Raw genomic sequence first — 19,158 nt, forward strand, 5'->3', positions numbered from 1 at the left:
ATCTCTATTATAAAGTGTATTTTTATCAAATAAATGCAGCATTGATGAGCATAAGACACTTAAAAATATATATGTGGTAACACTTCAGTATAGGGAACACATATTCACTATTAACTACAACTTTCCTCTCAATAAACTCCTAATTTACCACTTATTAATAATTAGTAAGATAGTTGTTAAGTTTAGGTATTGGGTAGGATTAAGAATGTAGAACAAGGTCATGTAGAATAAGGCACTGATATTTGCTTAATAAGTACTAATAAACGGCTAATATTCTAGTAATATGCATGCTAATAATCAACTAGTTAAAAGACCCTAAAATAAAGTGTTACCATATATATATTATATATATTGCCCAACCAACCCCAAACTTTTGAACAGTAGTATATATTTAAAGAGGAAAAGAATCAATTATAAATATAATGAATAATTAATTTATAAATATCATTACATTTTTAAAGGGGTCACAGTAAATGACATTTTACAACTTGAACTAATCTTGCCTTGTCATAAAAAGACACAGTCGTAAGGGGCTACAGGGGTCCACTCATACTCATCATAGAAGAGGTGTGTTTTGATTGTATGTGTGAATTGCATTTTTTATATATTTTTGAATAAGTTAATAGATCTGGACAAACAACAATATATATAATGTAATTAATTCTAGTACTGGCTCCCACCTGGTTTCTTTCACACATTCTATGCTGGTTTATAACAACAAATATGGAAACCTGCTTATTGTTTCAACCAACAGATTCTCCTTAGACATGAACGGAGCCCAATCCATGTTCAGTCATCACTTGATATAAGCTATGGAAAGCAGTGGAACCAGAGCAGCAACAAACACAGGATCCTCTTCAATCAGTCACTCAGAAACCAGACTGGACCAGGCCTCACCAATTATGCTGTGGAGGTTCAACTTAACTAAAATATTCCAATTTAATCTAGACTGTGTACATCAAATGTACTATCGCATATTATTACATTTTTAGACTTTGGTCTTGTATGATTTTGTCCAATAATAACGTTTACTGCCTCTTCCAGCTCAGCCTGCGACTTCTAGACAGAGGACTGAATTACAGAACTCAGCTTCTGCACTCTTATTTCAAGAAACAAAAGTCTGAGAGCAGCACCCACCTGAAAATCAATTACAACAATCAAATTCCTTTGGTAGCTGGTGTCCACTGGAAGGATGTGTCAAAGACCTCCCTTCATAAGTGGGAAGGTGTGTATATTTTGTATGTTTTCCCTTGATGGTCACAAAAAAAATCAGTCTCTCATTTGCAAAGTTGTAGATTTTAGAGATACACAATACCAGATCTTATCTGCCAATATTAGTGATTTTTGTTATTATTATTTATCATATCAGTTGACATTGGATATTTGTGGATTATTTAACTGTGCATGTTCCTTTCAACACTGCCTTGATGTCATGAAGCACTGCAAGATGTTGTAGGAGATTTCGTATCTTAGCCCTCCTTTTTGCTCTTTCAATCTCATAACTTATATGTCTACAGTCCATTTCGCATATCACGAAACCCACAAAAACACAGCTCCAACCACAGTGTCCTCCATCCTCCAGTTGTTGACATTGTTGAATGCTGTGCTTAAATGACATTGCTGTTGGCCTGCTTACAAAACTCCAGAGTTCCTACTGACTGCGCGAATACACTCAGAAAAATAGACCTAAGGGAAAATTTTGTTCTCAGGGAACCGCCCTGGGGTGCGTTTCCCAAAAGCATCGTTAGCCAACTGACATTGCAAGTTCTGTCGGTACTAACATAGTTTAACGATTTGGTGTTTCCCGAAACAATCGATCAAACAAACATTCACAAACTACATTGCAAACATTTGTGGTTAGAACGACAGCTCTCCAGCTGTGGTTAGAAGCATAGTTTCTTGATTTTATGACATGTGAACTTAATAAATTGTTATCTTGAGCAAAATAAGCAAGCTGACATTAAAGGGGTGGTTCAGTGTTTTTTTTCCTAGGCTTGATTGTGTTTATGGGGGCGCAGTTTAACATGTCTTAATGCTTAGTTAAAAAAAAAAAAATGCTGTGTTTTTCATATATTTATTCTACACCGCTGTTTCCATTGTCATTTGAATGGCTGGTTTGACTTCCTGATTCTGATACCACTCCCTCCAAAATACACAATGTGCTCAGATTGGTTAGCTGGCCCAGTGTATTGTGATTCGCTGAAGCTTCCGGAAACACCACACCCCTTAACATTAGTTGTTACAAGTGCTTCAGTGGAAATAATGGCTTCTATATTGCCGTATCAAATTGAGCCCGAATCAGACCCAGATAGCAGTAATGATGAAGAGGGTCAAACAGAACCTCTGCAAGCACGGTTTTTAAAGGATGTTTATGAATTGGAAAGTATTTCCTTTTGTGTCAAAGTGTTTAGATATGGTGTCACTTGTAAATGTTACTGCTTTCTGTTAGCTTTCAATATACGGTTTTATCCTGATAAAGTTTTACTGTAGCTGAATACATGACTGAGTAGTAGCATTTTTCTAAAGGCATCGTTTAATTTATAGCGTGAACAACTGTTTGTCTATGAACATAGAAGTTTGTTGGTGTTTGTTAGCGTTTGTTGGAGAAGTATGCAATAGAATTTAGCTAACTGGCTAGTGAAGCAAAAACGCATTGGTCTTTGTTTACGTCCTTGATGTAACCAAAAAATAGCAACATAATACATTTAAAAGGCATGTACAATAAAACGTACTTACAGTTAGGGGCCCATTAACAGCAGCTTCTGCTTTTAAAGTGGGAACTGCTTCATCTTTCAGTAATAGACTTGGTGCAAATCCAGCATTGAACTCGTGTAGATTCTGGAAGCTGTCTTCAGCGCCGCATCCAATGTAGACAATATCACTGATTATAATGGGTTCTATTATCTTTTGACACATCGCGTTGCGCAGCGCGAGTCCGGTTTAGACAACTCTTCTGCTTCCATAATGCCACGTGACATGGCCTCGTCCACTTTGTTGCGTGTTCCCATGGGCAGGGTTTATGTTAATTGCAGGGTTTATGATGTCACCAACCCGGGAAGAAGCTCGGTGTAGGCATTAAACTGCCATAACTTTAAAAGACAATATATCCGTTTGCATTGGACTTTCATCGCTGTAACTTTGCAGATACTGTTTATGCTCAAGCAGCAACATTACACACTAACTAAAGTTAAAAAATTGAAATCGCAATGAACCACCCCTTTAAGTACAATGTATATCTTCTATTTCGAATATATACAAATGTCATTTACATATTTCAGTTTGTCAAGAGATTTTAAACAATGTTTTTGAAGAGTGTGCATGTGCGTACGTACTCTAGTACGTAAGAATTATGGTTGAATCTGGAAATAGAAGAGAGAGAGAGAGAGAGAGAGAGAGAGAGAATTAGTCCCCAGATGCCATGTCTGTAATTTATAGCAAAACATGTATCATTCATTTGATCTCAAACGGATTCATTTAAAGAAGTTATTACTCCACCACCTGCGTGACATCATTAACCAACATGGCTGAACGGTTTTAGAAAACAGTCATGAATACCTAGTTGATTTGCTCAGCGATGTACTATGGTAGTAAAGCAGCAAATGTCATTGTACGGGAAATGCACCCCTGGTGGCTAGTTACTATAACTAGCAGGTGCAAATGCCCCTATTTACTTCTAGTATGTAAAGTGATTGAATGTAGTTTTTAAAGGGGCTCTATGTAATAATGACACCCAGTGTTCAAAATAGGTATTGCAGTCCAAATTCAAAATATTGTTTGGCCCGCCCCCTCGTTCAAAGACGCGGGTTGCCAGCTTTCACAGCATATGGTTGCCAGCAACAATAGGGAGTGCAATTGACAATGAAAGCTGAGGAGACTTAAACTCTGTAAGCTGATGAGTTGATTTATCTGTTTTGATATGCGGTTGTTCATAGAGATATTTAGATGGATTCAGAGGCTTTTTAGTAGAGATGCACCGATTGCAATTTTCTTGGTCAATTCCGATTTCCGATTTTTTGTTAGTGTGATCGGCCGATACCTATTTTTTGCCGATTTCGATTTTCTTTCTAAGAGCTATAAATGACAACATATACAAACAAAAATCTACTTTTCTTCAATGCAGAGTTTTATTTTCATTTAACGAGTTCGTTTTCCCATATAATCTTTAGGGTATTAGGTTAGCTAATTTGGCTTGCTGTCCACTGAGGAGGGGCTCGATGAAGCATCTTCAACTCAAGCTCTGATACACCCCCCAGTGAATAAATATAGGATGTGATTACATAGGGCAAGGTACCTGAAATGAAGGTGGAGTTTGGGGAGGTGGAGGGATGCTGAAACAGCTGAGACTGAAGAGAGGTAAGCAGCTGCTTATATACTCTGGCTGTTGATTGGAAGATTAGATGGGCTCGCTCCTCCCTAAATTACGTTTAGGAACTTCACAAAAAAAAGAGTCAGTAATAAAATATAAACAGCTCAAATAAATGCAATAGAATAAAGAGAGCTATGAAACTAAGTTTTTCGGGTTAACTGGGTTTTTATTCAGGTAAGAAATACTACAGAAATTAAAGTAATCAAATGTAAAATAACACATTGTGTTATTTTGCATTAGTTACCTTAATTTCTGTAGTCTTTATTGCAAATAATTCTTACCATTAAAGTTATGAAACGTATTCAGTCAAGAGCAGAAAGTGATTTTCTTTGTCTTTTGTTCTTTGATTAACATGACAGACAGCAGCAGGAATATTGGACTGCTGTCCCTTTAAGAGTTTATGAACGGTGTTCAACGGACCCAATACTGTTACACACGACATGAGCTCACTTTCTTAGCTATTTAACGATTCAAAACTGACTGTGTTTATCTGTATACTCGCCAAGATTGCCTGTGCCGCTGGTTTTGACATACTTTTGTATGTATTTGACAGTTTAAGCGCAGGAAGGTGCTTATTTTGGTACTTGTGACTCTGTTTGACTTCTGTTTCTGTTTGAGACTGAGCGTGGCTTGTTCGCTTCACTTATATAGATCAGTAGTGCGCACGAGACCTGCGGGAATGACTAAAATTATGCGCAATACAAGCACTAGGCCTACTTACCGGAGCGACTGAGATGAGAGAGAGAGAGGAGGCGCCCGCGCGGGTGTGTGTCACTTCACCGTGACAGAGAAGAGAGCAGGAACGCGCAGCTGACGTTATTGCCCGATTCTCTGACCCAGTTTGTTTACTGGTTTCCATGGTTGCAATAAGCGGTGTTTTCCGCCAACTGGCAACCTGTGATGTCGAAATACTATTGGATAAACTGCAGCACGAGGTTTCGCACAGACCAAAACAAAAACAGACATTCCGACACAGAACGCACATTTTCAAAGTAGAATATTTGGCTGTAGAATTGTTTTTCTGAGAAACAAGTAGGTGAACTTAACATGTTTCTTAAATATCTACAAACATGGGGTATTTTTATGTGTTATTAAAGTAAAAATCTTACATAGAGCCCCTTTAAGTGTTTTAGTTTTACTTTATTTAGACCATTGGACCCACTAGAGGGCCACAGTATGACTTAAAAGTATTGCAAATTAATATATTATAATTAATATATTAAAATAATCTAACTTTAAACCCCACCCACACAATCAAGAATGAAACTGAAATCACATTTCTTTTTCCACCTCAATATCTCTTGTTTTTATTGAAGAAGATAGAGTTATTGAAATGTCGGGAATGACAAAAATGAATTGTGGTTAATTAAAATATATATTCTAACTATGTGAACGTGTGCTTGTCATTCATTGTCCACAGGTTCATTCAACATGGATTCACCCTGGCTTTATGTGTACATTGCTCAAAAACTAACTCAGCCCCAGCGTGGCATCACACAGTTCAGTTCTGAGGTCACCACACGGAAACTGGTGAACATCCGAAGTGTTACACTGGAAGGTTTCTTCAAGGACAGGGGTAAAGAACGCCAAGGCCAGCTACAAATTTTCACACCGACTGTCAGTTATATCAAAGTGAGTGTACCTTCTGTTCAACACCTGATTAAATCACTCAGTTTTTTAATAATTTCTGTCAAGCTACCTCATTCCTGAGCCTTAGAAATGTTTAGATGGTCCCCCTGGAGCAACTTCAGGATAAGTGCATGATCTTAATTGTACTGGTTTTGTTCCAGGTTGGTGGATGGAGCATGCTGGGTAAGCGTGGAGTTAAAGCTTCATACTCCATCAGCACAGCCTGGACACCAGCCTTGAACGGGCAAATCTCTGTAGGCAATGGTAAGCAAGTGAAGACTCTGGAAATAAGTGCAGGCTACGGCAAGCAGGACCTCAATATTTCCGCCATTCTCAGTACTCTGGATAAGGTACCAGAAAACGTTTTCATGCTTTTGAGGTTTATATATGTGTCCAAAATATGTACTGATCTAAACCTGAATTTGCATAAATGTTAGTTGTTCTGGACTTTATTTTCTTTTTTATGGGCAGAAGCTAAAGAAGAGGCTTTTGATGACAACATTGACCCTGTCGGATCTCAAAAATCCTTATGCAGAGATACAGATGGAGGGTGCCATAGAGGAGATACGGAAGGACAGGAGGGTTTATCAGAAAAGATGGAAGCTAAACTTCAGGTCTGTCTGGAATATGAAAACAACTAAGAATAGTGATGATAGTGGCGACTGCAGTAGGAACAAATCACTGACTTTATCCTCCACAGTACTGTATTACACTATATAAGTGTTTAGTTATGTTTTTGCTTCTTCCAACAGACAACCATTCAAATTTCTCCCTCAGAGTCTCATCCTCCAGGAGACATTCACAAGTCATCTTCATCAGAAGGTTTACACTTTGGAATCAAAAGTTCTAGTCCATGGAAACAAAAAGGCCATTCACATCCTTACTCTGGGTTTCCAACCACAACAGCCATATGTAAGTCTGAACTTTTTCAACACACTGTGTAATAATTAGGCTGCATTACAGTACATAGCCTGTTATGGTAAAGTCACCCAAGTCATTTAAGTCATTTTAGCTTTATTAATTGACAATTAATGTAAATACTAAGGCCACATATGTTTTTTATACAAAAGTTCAATAAACAAGATGTTATAAGAGTAACTTACATTTTAGACACAATATGGCCAGTTGCTTTGTCTGTTTTTGCTGCAGCAATAAAAAAATAAATAAAAAAAAAAGTGTTCATGAACGACTCAGTGGTTTGTACAAATAGGCTGAATGAATGATTCAATGACTCACTTATAAATACAATCTTTTTTCTTTTCTGAAGAAATTGGTATTGTTTGAACAAACCAGTTGAGTGGATGATTCGATGACTAACTCATAAAGATGAATACTTGTTTTGTTACTGAATAAATTTGTGTTGTTAAACAAATCGGTTGAGTGCATGATTCAGGGACACACTCACAAAGACAGTGGATGCTTCTCAATGGGAAGGCTGGATACCTTGCATACCATGTCATCAAGTGCCGTTGAAGGCCTCCTCAATTTGATATATCCTTGGAAGGCAGCCTTTGTTTCATGTCCTTTGTTCAGTTGTTACAACAGAGACACCGGAATCAGAGATAAAAGCAGTTTGGATGTTTATTGATATAATCAGCAGAGCAACAGGTAAGTGAAATGGTGGTTATGATGATCTTGAAGATGAATGAGAGGTAATACTGTCCTTTTCTTTGTGCTGCAGGTGATGGTGGAAGGAGACGCTGGAGCTGGCAGACTGGAACACTCACACACACACAGGCAGGTAGGAACACGAGGAGAACAGGAGACGATGGAGACGAAGGAGATGATGAAGACAGGTAAGTATCACTTTGGGAGTCCTTGAGGTAAGCATACAACAGGTTGTACAATGAACGAGACCGGACAATGTGTGTGTGTGAGTGTGGGGTTTAAGTAGCGTGGTTGATGACTGTGATGATGAGCTTCAGGTGGCGGTGATCAGTATTCCGGTGATTGAGTGCGTGGGTAAGGGAGTGAGGTGGAACCTGACGTGTCTGTGACAGTACCCCCCCTCCCACGGCCCGCTCCTGAGGGCCGAGGACCCCGACGTCATGGTGGTCGTCCTCGAGGTTGTGGGGCAGGTCTGTCTGGGTGGTTGGTGTGGAAAGTCTGTAACAGAGTAGGATCAAGGATATCATTCTTGGGGACCCATGAGCGTTCTTCGGGGCCATAGCCTTCCCAATCCACCAGATATTCTAAGAGACCACCACGGCGCCGGGAGTCCAGGATCTCTCGCACCACGTAGGCAGTTCCATCATCCAGGATGAGTGGAAGGGGGGGATCGACGGCTGCCACGTCAGGTTCTGTGGAAGGAAGAACAGAAGGGTGGTGAGGTTTTAATAGTGACACATGGAAGGTGGGATGAATTCTTTTGTACTGTGCAGGAAGTTGTAACCGGTAGGTGACGGGGTTGATCTGTCGAAGGATGGTGAACGGGCCAATGAAGCGGGGACTCAGCTTCTTGCAGGGCAGGCGCATCCTGATGTCTCTGGTGGACAGCCAGACCTTCTGCCCCGGTTGGTAGGTTGGAGCGTGGGAGCGCCGAAGGTCGGCTGTCATCTCGCGCCTGCGCAGGGCTCTCTGCAGCTGGTGGTGAGCTGAGTCCCATACCCTCTCGCTCTCCCGGAACCAGTAGTCGACTGCTGGAACGTTGGAGGGTTCCCCGTCCCAGGGGAACAGTGGGGATTGGAAGCCGAGTACGCATTGAAAAGGTGTTAATCCAGTTGTGGCTTGACGGAGGGAGTTCTGGTCGTACTCGGCCCAACCCAGGTACTGGTTCCAGGAGTCCTGGTGGCCGTGACAGAAGGTACGCAGGAAGCGGCTGATCTCCTGGATCTTCCGTTCCGTCTGCCCGTTCGACTGAGGATGGTATCCAGACGATAGGCTGACGGTCACACCCAGGAGGGAGAAGAACGCCAGTTCCAGACTCGAGAGACAAATTGAGGTCCTCTGTCAGAGACTATGTCCTCGGGGATTCCATAATGACGGAAGACATGGTTGAACATTAATTCAGCTGTGGCCATGGGGGATCAGACGGCAGGCTTTGGAGAAACGGTCGACGACGACCAGAATACAGGTGTGACCATCAGACTCGGGGAGATCGGTGACGAAGTCCACTCCCAGGTGTGACCAGGGTCTCTCAGGAACGGGCAGAGGATTGAGCTTGCCGGTTGGAAGATGGCGTGGGCTCTTGGAGATGGTGCACTCCCTGCAGCCCTGCACGTACCTTCTGACGTCGCTGGCCATGTTTGGCCACCAGAAGCACTGTTTGAGCAGCGAGAGGGTCTCATTGACCCCCGGGTGACCAGTGCCAAGTGATGAGTGAACGGAGTGCAGAAGTGGAGTACGTTGTGTCCTGGTGATGTAACGCAAGCCCTGGGGACAACCCGGCGGTGTGCGTGAGGAGGCATTGGAGGAGGGTAAGGTCTCTTCCGACCACTCGATGGGGCTCATGAAGATTGACTCAGGCAGGATAGTTTCGGGATCATCATTCTTTTCCTTGGGAGCGTGGAGACGTTAGAGAGCATCGGCTTTGAGGTTCTTGGAACCAGGGCGGTATGAAATGGAGAAGTTAAATCTTGAAAAGAACATTGCCCACCGGGCTTGGCGAGGGTTGAGTCGTTTGGCAGCTTTCAGATACTCAAGGTTTTTATGGTCAGTTAGAACTTGGAATGGGTGGTTTGCTCCCTCCAACCAATGCCTCCACTCCTCAAGGGCGAGCTTGACAGCCAGGAGTTAACGGTCCCCGATATCATAATTCACCTCCGCCGGGTTGAGCTTGCGGGAGAAGAAGGCGCATGGATGGAGTCTACTTGGATTCCCCTGCTGCTGTGAAAGGACCGCTCCCACTCCGGTGGTGGAGGCGTCCACCTCCACAACGAATGGCAGGTCCGGATTGGGGTGGACGAGGAGGGGAGCGGTGGTGAAGGCTTTCTTGAGAGTTTCAAAGGCTTCTGTGGCAGGCTGGGACCAGGACAGAGACTTGGGCTGCTTACGGAGGAGGTTGGTGAGTGGACTGACGATGGTGCTGTAATTCTTGATGAACCGACGGTAGAAATTGGAAAAGCCGAGGAAGCGTTGGAGTTCTTTTATGGTACTTGGAGTTGGCCAGTTCTGGATGGCAGAAACCTTCCCCTCGTCCATCCGGATGCCACTGTGGTCAATCACATATCCCAGGAAGTGGACAGAGGGCTGGTGGAACGAGCACTTCTCTGCTTTTAGGAAGAGATGGAATTGCCGTAAGCGCTTGAGGACCTCCGCAACGTGGTGGCGATGTTCGGCCAAGCTCCGGGAGTAAATGAGGATGTCATCAATATACACCAGCACAAACTTGTGGAGAAACTCCCGGAGCACCTCATGGATGAAATCCTGGAATACGGAGGGGGCGTTGACCAGGCCATACGGCATAACCAGATATTCATAGTGGCCGGTGGGCGTGACGAAGGCGGTCTTCCACTCGTCCCCCTCGCGTATCCGGATGAGGTTATACGCGCTGCGGAGGTCCAGCTTGGTGAACACAGTGGCACCGCGGAGATGTTCCAGGGCCGCTGGGACGAGGGGAAGTGGATACCGGAATTTCACAGTTATCTTGTTTAATGAGCGGTAATCGATGCAAGGCCGCAAGCCTCCGTCCTTCTTGGCCACGAAGAAGAAGCTTGAAGCAGCAGGGGAAGTAGACGGGCGGATGTATCCTTGGTTAAGGGCCTCTTTGATGTATTCCTCCATGGCCTTCTCCTCCGGTACTGATAGGGGGTAGATGCGTCCCCTAGGCACTGGCTCACCCGGTAACAGATCAATGGCACAGTCCCATGGCCGGTGTGGAGGAAGCTTGGAGGCGCGTTGCGGGCAGAAGACGTCACTGAAGGGGGCGTAGTCAGGTGGAACATCGATGGAGCGCTTTTCCACAGGACTTTCGATGGAGGTAGCATTGATGGAGAGATTCTTGGAGAGAGGAGATCTTGGAACAGGAAGTTCTGGGAAACAGCTGGAGAAGCAGTGGTCGCCCCACTTCAGGACTTCGCCCGTGCGCCAGGAGATGGTAGGATTGTGGAGTTCCAACCACGGGCGCCCTAGAACCACGTCAGTGGTGGACTCCTCCAGAACCAGCAGATGGATGTACTCGGTATGGAAGATACCCACTTGCAGTTGAAGGGGTCCAGTAACACGCCGAATCATCTTACGGCTCAGGGGTTTGCCCGTGATGGAGTGGACCTGGTAGTTAGTCGGAGAAGGCGAGGTCTTGAGCCCGAGGTGTCGACAGAGGGCGCCGGAGATGAAGTTTCCTGCTGACCCTGAATCGAGGAGCGCCACCACTGGAACGGAAGCATTAGCAGCAGTAAGGTTTACTATAGTAGTGAGTGGTTTCATTTTTTGGATAGAGGGAATGATAGCACTTACCACGGGCCGAGGAGGACGGGTTGGGCATGTGGAGATGACATGCCCAGGAGATCCACAATATAAGCAAAGATTCAGGGTCAGCCTTCTCTGTCTTTCTGCTGGAGACAAACGGGAGTTATCCACTTGCATGGGTTCGGTGGCTGGTTCTGGGGAGCTGACGGGTTCGGACCGACGGAGGAGAGTGGTGGTCAGTGGCTGGCCCTGGTGCTCGAGGAGACACGACTGCATACGAGAACCCACACGGATGGCGAGTTGGATGAATCGTTCGAGTCCTATGGAGTCCTCGTATGCAGCGAGATGCAACCGCACATTAGGCTCCAAACCTTGTCGAAAGGTGGTGATGAGGGCTTGTTCATTCCATCCGCTGGTTGCGGCGAGCGTTCTGAACTGCAAGGCATAATCGTTAACAGTCTTGTTTCCTTGTTTTAAATTATACAATTTCTCACCAGTTGAAGAATCAGCCAAGGGTTTTCCGAAGACTTCTCTGAAGTGGGAGACGAACGCAGCATAGGATTTAACGACTGAGCCTTTTTGAGTCCAGAGGGAATCCGCCCATTGAAGGGCCTTACCTTGCAGTTGGGAAATTATGAACGCTATTTTCGCCGTGTCTGTGGGGTAGAGGTGCGGCTGCATCTCCAGGACCAACTCACACTGAAGGAGGAATCCGCTGCAGTCCTCCGCCAATCCTGAGTAGGGCGCCAGTTTGGCCATGGGACTGGCGGTGAACACAGGTGAAGCAGCGGTGACGGTGGATGCGGAAGCAGCAGCGGCGGTGGGTGCTGGTGACGGTGACGGTGGTTGAGGAGTGAGTGCTCGGCGCAATGCGTCCACGAGCTCTTGAAACGGGTCATTGTAGCTCATGCTGATGGATAGCTGTTATGGTCCGGTCTTCTGTTACAACAGAGACACCGGAAGCAGAGATAAAAGCAGTTTGGATGTTTATTGATATAATCAGCAGAGCAACAGGTAAGTGAAATGGTGGTTATGATGATCTTGAAGATGAATGAGAGGTAATACTGTCCTTTTCTTTGTGCTGCAGGTGATGGTGGAAGGAGACGCTGGAGCTGGCAGACTGGAACACTCACACACACAGGCAGGTAGGAACACGAGGAGAACAGGAGACGATGGAGACGAAGGAGATGATGAAGACAGGTAAGTATCACTTTGGGAGTCCTTGAGGTAAGCATACAACAGGTTGTACAACGAATGAGACCGGACAATGTGTGTGTGTGAGTGTGGGGTTTAAGTAGCGTGGTTGATGACTGTGATGATGAGCTTCAGGTGGCGGTGATCAGTATTCCGGTGATTGAGTGCGTGGGTAAGGGAGTGAGGTGGAACCTGACGTGTCTGTAAATATAAAGATTTTTATTATAAAGTATTTTTACAATTATTTTTAATAGTATTTGTGTAGCCGTGCAGACCGTGGGTGTCCAGTCCTTCTCCTAGAGGGTAACTATCCTGCAGAGTTTAGATCCAATCCTAAGTAAATGGACCCGATCCATCTACTCAAGGTCTTCACAATTACTAGAAACTTCTAGTCAAGTCTACTGGGAAAGGTTGGAGCTAAACTCAATAGGACATTGGCCCTGCAGGAACAGGATTGTACACCCCTGGACTAGACCATCTCATTCTAGCATTCATTGCTGAGTAGGACTTAAACCTAGAAGGCTCAGAAGGACTGGTCTAGGAAGTATCCTCACAAGGATGGATGCAGCCTTCCTATTAAGAAGCACCCAAACACTGATTGAATCAGTGTTTCTGAAGAAATTGGTTGAATTAATGATCCAAAGAGCCAGACAACTGTGATGCAAACAATAAATATAGCCTCAGTGCTATCAGATTGTTATATCAGCACTCTTAGAACACAGCTCAGCCAATCAGATTTGAGGAATGAAACTAACTGTTGTATAATATGGTTTATTTGTTAGGTGTGCTCCTCATTAGTCCAGTCTTTCAGCACTGAGAGAATTCCTCAAGACTCAAAGATCTGTGTCACAGTCCAAAACAAACAGGTGAACTAGCAGAGATATTTTATGTATCTTGGAACAGTGCCAAATTACACTTAAATAATGTATGGCTAGTGTCATTTTAATTCTTATGTAGGATCATAGTTTTGAAAGTTTTAAATTACATTTTGTCTTTGTTCATGGGATTTTGCTAACTTCAAATCTCTTTGAAGAATGTGCATAACATTCAGGGCAGGTTGTGGACTGGAAAGGAGGAAGTATTTGCAGCCTTTGGTCAAGTACAACTTCATGACCTAACTACATCTCAGCAAGGTATCACAATGAAAGCCAACCTGTCCCAGCTGTTTCAGGTAAACAATAACACATTCTTTGTACTTTGACTTGTCTCTAATAATAATCTTTGTAATAAAGTTAGCAAGTCTTTAGTTGATTATATTTTGTTTAAGTTTACCTTCACTTCCCCTTAACTTCAAAGTTTGCCTTCACAATATACAGTACAATGCTGTGAAAAGTGTTTGCCCAATTTAGATTTTCTGTATTGTTGCATATTTTTACACTGAACATCGACCCAGTGTCACTCTTTTAAAAAAAGTAATTGCTCTATTAGGGAGTTTTCACCCCTGACTTGTTTTGGAAACTGGTGCAGTTTCTTCCTTAGTTCAGTTCGTTTATAATTATATGAAAACGGCAAATACTCCAAAATCCACTCCAAAAACATTGGTCAGAGATTGCCTGAACGAGGTGGTCTCAGCCTGCTTGAAATCTCTGTAGAGGTTCACTTGTGGATGAGAAAGTAATCCGACCAAATGGACAAACCAACCAGGTTTTATGATGGGTAATTATATACATTGCATGAAAAGCAGCAGGGTTTGTTTCGCTAACGCCTCTCAAAATGATTCTTGGGTTAACCTGTTGCAAAGACGAAGTGACATACTTAATTGAAATTTGGTCTGATGAACATATTTTAGAACAACTGTCCAAAACACATAATAATTCCAACAAAGCCTTGATTCTTGCTCAAAATAATAAAGTAATATAATGACAGCTACAAAGAAAGCCGCAATAAGCCCACAGAGTTGTTGTCTATCCATCCAGATGGATGATTGCTATATGATCAGAATCCTGGAACATAAAGGTGCACTATGAACATTGAACATTTTTGGTCTGTTTTGAAATGTTGCCTTGTGAATGAACCAAACCAAGAAGAAACTGCAACATTGTAACAATTTTGATCCCCTTTTCAGAACAAAGCCAATGATGTGCAGGTGTGAAAACACCCTTAGAATCAAATTTAGATGGGAGGCAAATATTTTTTCTCAGCAGTATTGTGTTGCACCTTTACAATTTTTTGGTGAAATTAAGTTAAGAGTGTTTTTCAGCTGGATTTCCCGAACTCTGTCAGCCTAGATATTGAAGTGCTCAGGAGTCACAAGAACACCAGCAAATTTGAGTATCATTCTGAAGGGAAAATAGCCATTGACGACAAGAATTATCATGTAAATACCTTCAAAAGTGGCCTTTTGCGAGTAATTTATTGCATATTTCTTAACTGAGTTCTGCTGATGAATGCATGAACTAATATTGAGTGCTTTGCTTATTTTTCATGACATTCCAGGCACATGCAGCAATAGCAGTATCTCCTTTTGGAAACATTGGTAGTTCTGTCAGCCTGAAGGCAGATGAAAAAAATGTAACGCTCCACTTTACTCAGGAAAATAAGGTGACAAAGGGCATTAGTGCTATGTGCATCCATGCTGGCTTTCATCAGACCTTATTCCCAGGGGTCACTTCTGATGGTCATATTCATTTAGCTGCTAATTCATCTTCAGAAAGGTAAACTGATAACAGCAGTTATGTCTTACTGTGGGACAAGACATACTGTATTCACTGTGCAACATTTTTATTTTTTTTATTATCCATCATTAGTTTTCAGCTTCTTTTTTCTTTCTCTCTAGTGTTTTCTTGCATTGTACAGTAAAAAAGGAAAAGGAGACGTTTATTGCTCACTTGAGTGGATTTCTACCACATGATCAGTTGCGACTGTCTCTTTCAGGGGATCTTGTCAATTCAATACGAGATCTCGCTGCTTTACCTAATTCAGCTAGTTTGGTTGGAGTACTAACCCTGTCAAAGGGTCTAACCGAAGGTAAGTCCAAGATCAATGTGCCAATGCATTTACTGTAATACACTAGCACATAGGTTCATTAATAGTGTGCAATAGTGTTTCAATTTCAGTGAAAAAAAATTCAGTTTCAATTTCAGTGAAAAAAATTCAGTTTCAGAAAGTTCAGTGACCTTTAGGGAGGTTGTCTTATGACTAATAGCCTTATGTACAGTAATTTTCAGAGAATAATCTGCCTTATCTCCACAACCAAACTGTCTTTGGGGCACCCCCTACATAGTTACCTAACATTTGACATTTTGAACAAAACAATTTTTTTTGTGTGTGATTATATTTGTCATATGTAAATCTATAATAATGTGATGATGTCCATTCTTATCCTGGTCTAAATGGAACTAGCACTCGATCGGTAACTTATGTGGTTATTGAAAGATATATAATATGTACTAATATGTACATGTTAGTGCTTGATACTCTCATGTTGTTGTGTGTTTGTGGTGCAGGAGAGCTGACTCTAGTAGTGGATGATTCTGTATATGGGCTGGAAGTGACTCGTCAGCATAAAAGGAGCTCGGGAGAAGAACTTAGTGCCTTACTATGTGTAGTTGCTATGGAAGAGTCAGTGTGTGTGAACATCAGCAGCAATATGGCACAGCATGGGTGCAGAAGTCTTCATACCCTGCTGTCTCACTCTTTCCCTTGGCTACATTCTGCAGGTACAGTATGGTCAGAAGCATTAGCAGACACTTGTTATGGCTGTGTCATGGAGTGTAATATGTTTCTTTCTCTGTCTATTGGAGTAGGGCTTCTATTTAACAGCAGTGCAGGTGTGAATGTGAAATGGAATGACAGCAGAGTCTGTGCCCAAATGGAGCTGCATGCAGGGGCCAGCGGCCTAAGAGCCACACTGGAGCAGAGTTCACACCACACCACACAAATGACCGGACACACTCAGGTTAGATAATCACAGTCATTCAGTAATTGTGAATTGCTGAAAGTCTCCCAGAGTCTCAAATCTTATTCACACCAACTGACACGCAAGAACAAATGAAGTATGTGTGCACTTTCTATTCTTCCTTGTTCTTCTATACCAATGAATTGGCTGCACTTCCTGGCTGTATGCAAACCAAGAAATTGCTGTGTTGAATGAATGCATTGAACGGATGAAAATAAATATTTCCAGTGAATGATGTATAATGAGTCATATGGACTACTTTATGGGGCTTTTATTGTACATTTTTGGCCTTTTTTTGAACTTGACAGCCATAGACTTTTATCTTGCTTAAAGGGCATAAAAGGGCTTTTTGATGCCATGGACCCCCAAATATGATAATCACCTTGTTAGGATCTCCTTTCCTAAAATATAAAGGCAGATAAATATTTTTAAGCATTAAACCAGTCTGACTTAGCCGTTGGCTGTCTAGCGTTGGTTTGGTGTGTCAGGGCAACTTTGGACACTTTATGGCACAGCGCAACTTTGGACGACACCGACTAGTTTGTTGGCGTCGGCTTGGCGTGTTCCTGCCTTTTCATACGTTACGTATGAAAAAGCAGGAACACACCAAGTCAACACCGATGAACTAGTAGCGACGAAAGCAGACTGCGGGGTTGGCTCACGTCGGCAACGTCTGTGTCCAAAGTTGCCCTGACACACCAAACCAACGCTAGACAGCCAACGGCCAAGTAGCACGTCAGTTCTGCACCTGCGTGAGATGAAATGCCTTTCCGAACCAGCAGGTGGCAATATCTGAACAGCCAATCAGAATGATCAGATGGCCCGACGGGCGACGAGCTCCGACGCCCATTCAACATTTAGAATCGGCCGAAAAAAAGCAGACGAGGACCAACTTCAGCCGACGGTGCGGAACACACTGAGAAAACTTAGTCGGCCGACGAACAAAAACTGCCAGACAGCCGACCGTCGGCTTGGTGTGTTCCGGGCTAAACCCTTGTTCCATGAGAAGGGGAACAAGATGCTGCATCATGGAGTTGACGCTGTGGGGAATGCCATCAACCTGACCTGTGTCTGAAGCATGATGTCACAAGCAGAGCTCCCGTGAGTATAAAAGGGCGCATGTAATACATGTCATCAACTCTTTTGTCTGAGGGAGATGTGCAGGCAAGCCCTAGGCATAGCAACGAGATGCAGATTCTCTTTCCCCTGCTCAGGGAAATGGGGTTACATAAGTAACCCAGACATTCCCTTTCAAAGTGGAACTACAACTCTCATGGAGTTGATGCTATGGAGAATATACCCTTGACACCATGCTGAGGGAATGCCTGCCTCACTACTGTGAATATGCGCAAACATAATGGGCACAGCATAAATTGACTCTATGGATTACTTAGCTGGAGTCAGAGTGTGTCAACCCTAAGGGCACATCCAAAATGACTCATATAGATTGTATAGTGGCATCACTCCCTGACCCAATATCTTCTAATAGTAAGAAAAGATACCTAAGCTTCTTTGCTATATAGCAAGGTAAGTCCCAGCCTTTACAACCCTCCTCCTTCCCTTGCGGAACAGGCATCATCCTTATCAGGCCCCATGAGCAGAGCTCTAGGGAAAAATGGCTCAGCTATGTCAGCACCTTGACAAAGACCTTAGGGAGTAGCCTACTAAAGGGAATATATCACCTATGATCTTCGATATTACCACTATGTCCAGGAGGACAATGCAACCCTCATCTTCATCAGAAGGGATGCAAACAGGAGAGCGGCATAAAATAATTGCCAAAGACTTTCGCCATCAAAACTCAACCCCTAGGGAAACTGCGGGGGTGCTTCAGCTCTACTTAAATACCCTAGAGCAATTAGGGGAGAGCACTCACATAGAGCAGGGTATAACGTATTGTGCCCACTAACTCTCATCACCCAGACTGTAAACCCCAAGGAAGCTACAGAGGAGCTTAGGCCCTACTTAAAAATATACCCTGGCTCAGGGTGCGAACTACGGGGGAGCTAGGGGGAGCTCGGCTCCCCTTAATAAGACATGGGCTCCCCTGAAAACACGATTTGTGAAATTTTGGGGTGTCTCAAAAAATATTGACAATGTGTTATTTTGACGTGCAATTTCAGTTTTGCGTAATGTAATCATCTTGAATTATTATGTGTAAAATTGCAAAAATATCATTCATTCATCCATGATGGCAATTTAAATCTAATTCACTTCAATAAAGATAACCACATGCTATTCTTGTCAAGAGCATCAAGGTGTGGGGGAGCTGCGGTGCAAATTCCACTCATGTTTAATGCATGTTAACTCGAACAGCAAAGGAAGCTGACCCCAGGCCTGTGTTAAGGTAATGTTATTTGCAATTATGTGTTGTGGCTGGGTTGTTATGGGTCTGCGTGACTTTTGATGTATTATAACTAATTTAACGGAGGAATTTTGGTATTCTTCTGTAGCCTGACGAGTAACTTACCATTGTTCATGTGAACTCAAAGACAGCCTGATGCTTTGTTTATAGACTTGTATAACAAGATAAATCCTGTATAGTGATTTATCCTATATAGTGCTTACATAAAGCAAGTATTGTACACAGTCGTAGCTGTTATGTATCTTTGTAACTCATTGTAAGCGAGGCATGCGCAAGCGCACATTCAGCTCTTACGATAGTCAAACACACTCTGTGTATATTCTAGATTCTTATCCCTCGAGAAAATCAAGCAATAACAGA

General features: G+C 43.1%; 1 protein-coding gene across 1 annotated transcript in view; it reads left to right on the forward strand.

Moving 5' to 3' along the window:
- The window catches only part of LOC125251888, a 96,998-nt gene that overhangs the window by 37,896 nt on the left and 39,944 nt on the right, over positions 1-19,158 (forward strand). Inside the window, exons 27-39 of the mRNA XM_048164985.1 lie at positions 755-913; positions 1,045-1,225; positions 5,787-5,998; positions 6,157-6,345; positions 6,467-6,609; positions 6,748-6,907; positions 13,318-13,401; positions 13,569-13,706; positions 14,736-14,852; positions 14,972-15,189; positions 15,312-15,502; positions 15,982-16,194; positions 16,282-16,433. Coding sequence (XP_048020942.1) covers positions 755-913; positions 1,045-1,225; positions 5,787-5,998; positions 6,157-6,345; positions 6,467-6,609; positions 6,748-6,907; positions 13,318-13,401; positions 13,569-13,706; positions 14,736-14,852; positions 14,972-15,189; positions 15,312-15,502; positions 15,982-16,194; positions 16,282-16,433 — 2,157 coding nt within the window. The remainder of the gene's footprint in view (positions 1-754; positions 914-1,044; positions 1,226-5,786; positions 5,999-6,156; positions 6,346-6,466; positions 6,610-6,747; positions 6,908-13,317; positions 13,402-13,568; positions 13,707-14,735; positions 14,853-14,971; positions 15,190-15,311; positions 15,503-15,981; positions 16,195-16,281; positions 16,434-19,158) is intronic.

The sequence above is a fragment of the Megalobrama amblycephala genome, linkage group LG17 (genome assembly GCF_018812025.1).
Source record: "Megalobrama amblycephala isolate DHTTF-2021 linkage group LG17, ASM1881202v1, whole genome shotgun sequence".
Classification (NCBI taxonomy): domain Eukaryota; kingdom Metazoa; phylum Chordata; class Actinopteri; order Cypriniformes; family Xenocyprididae; genus Megalobrama; species Megalobrama amblycephala.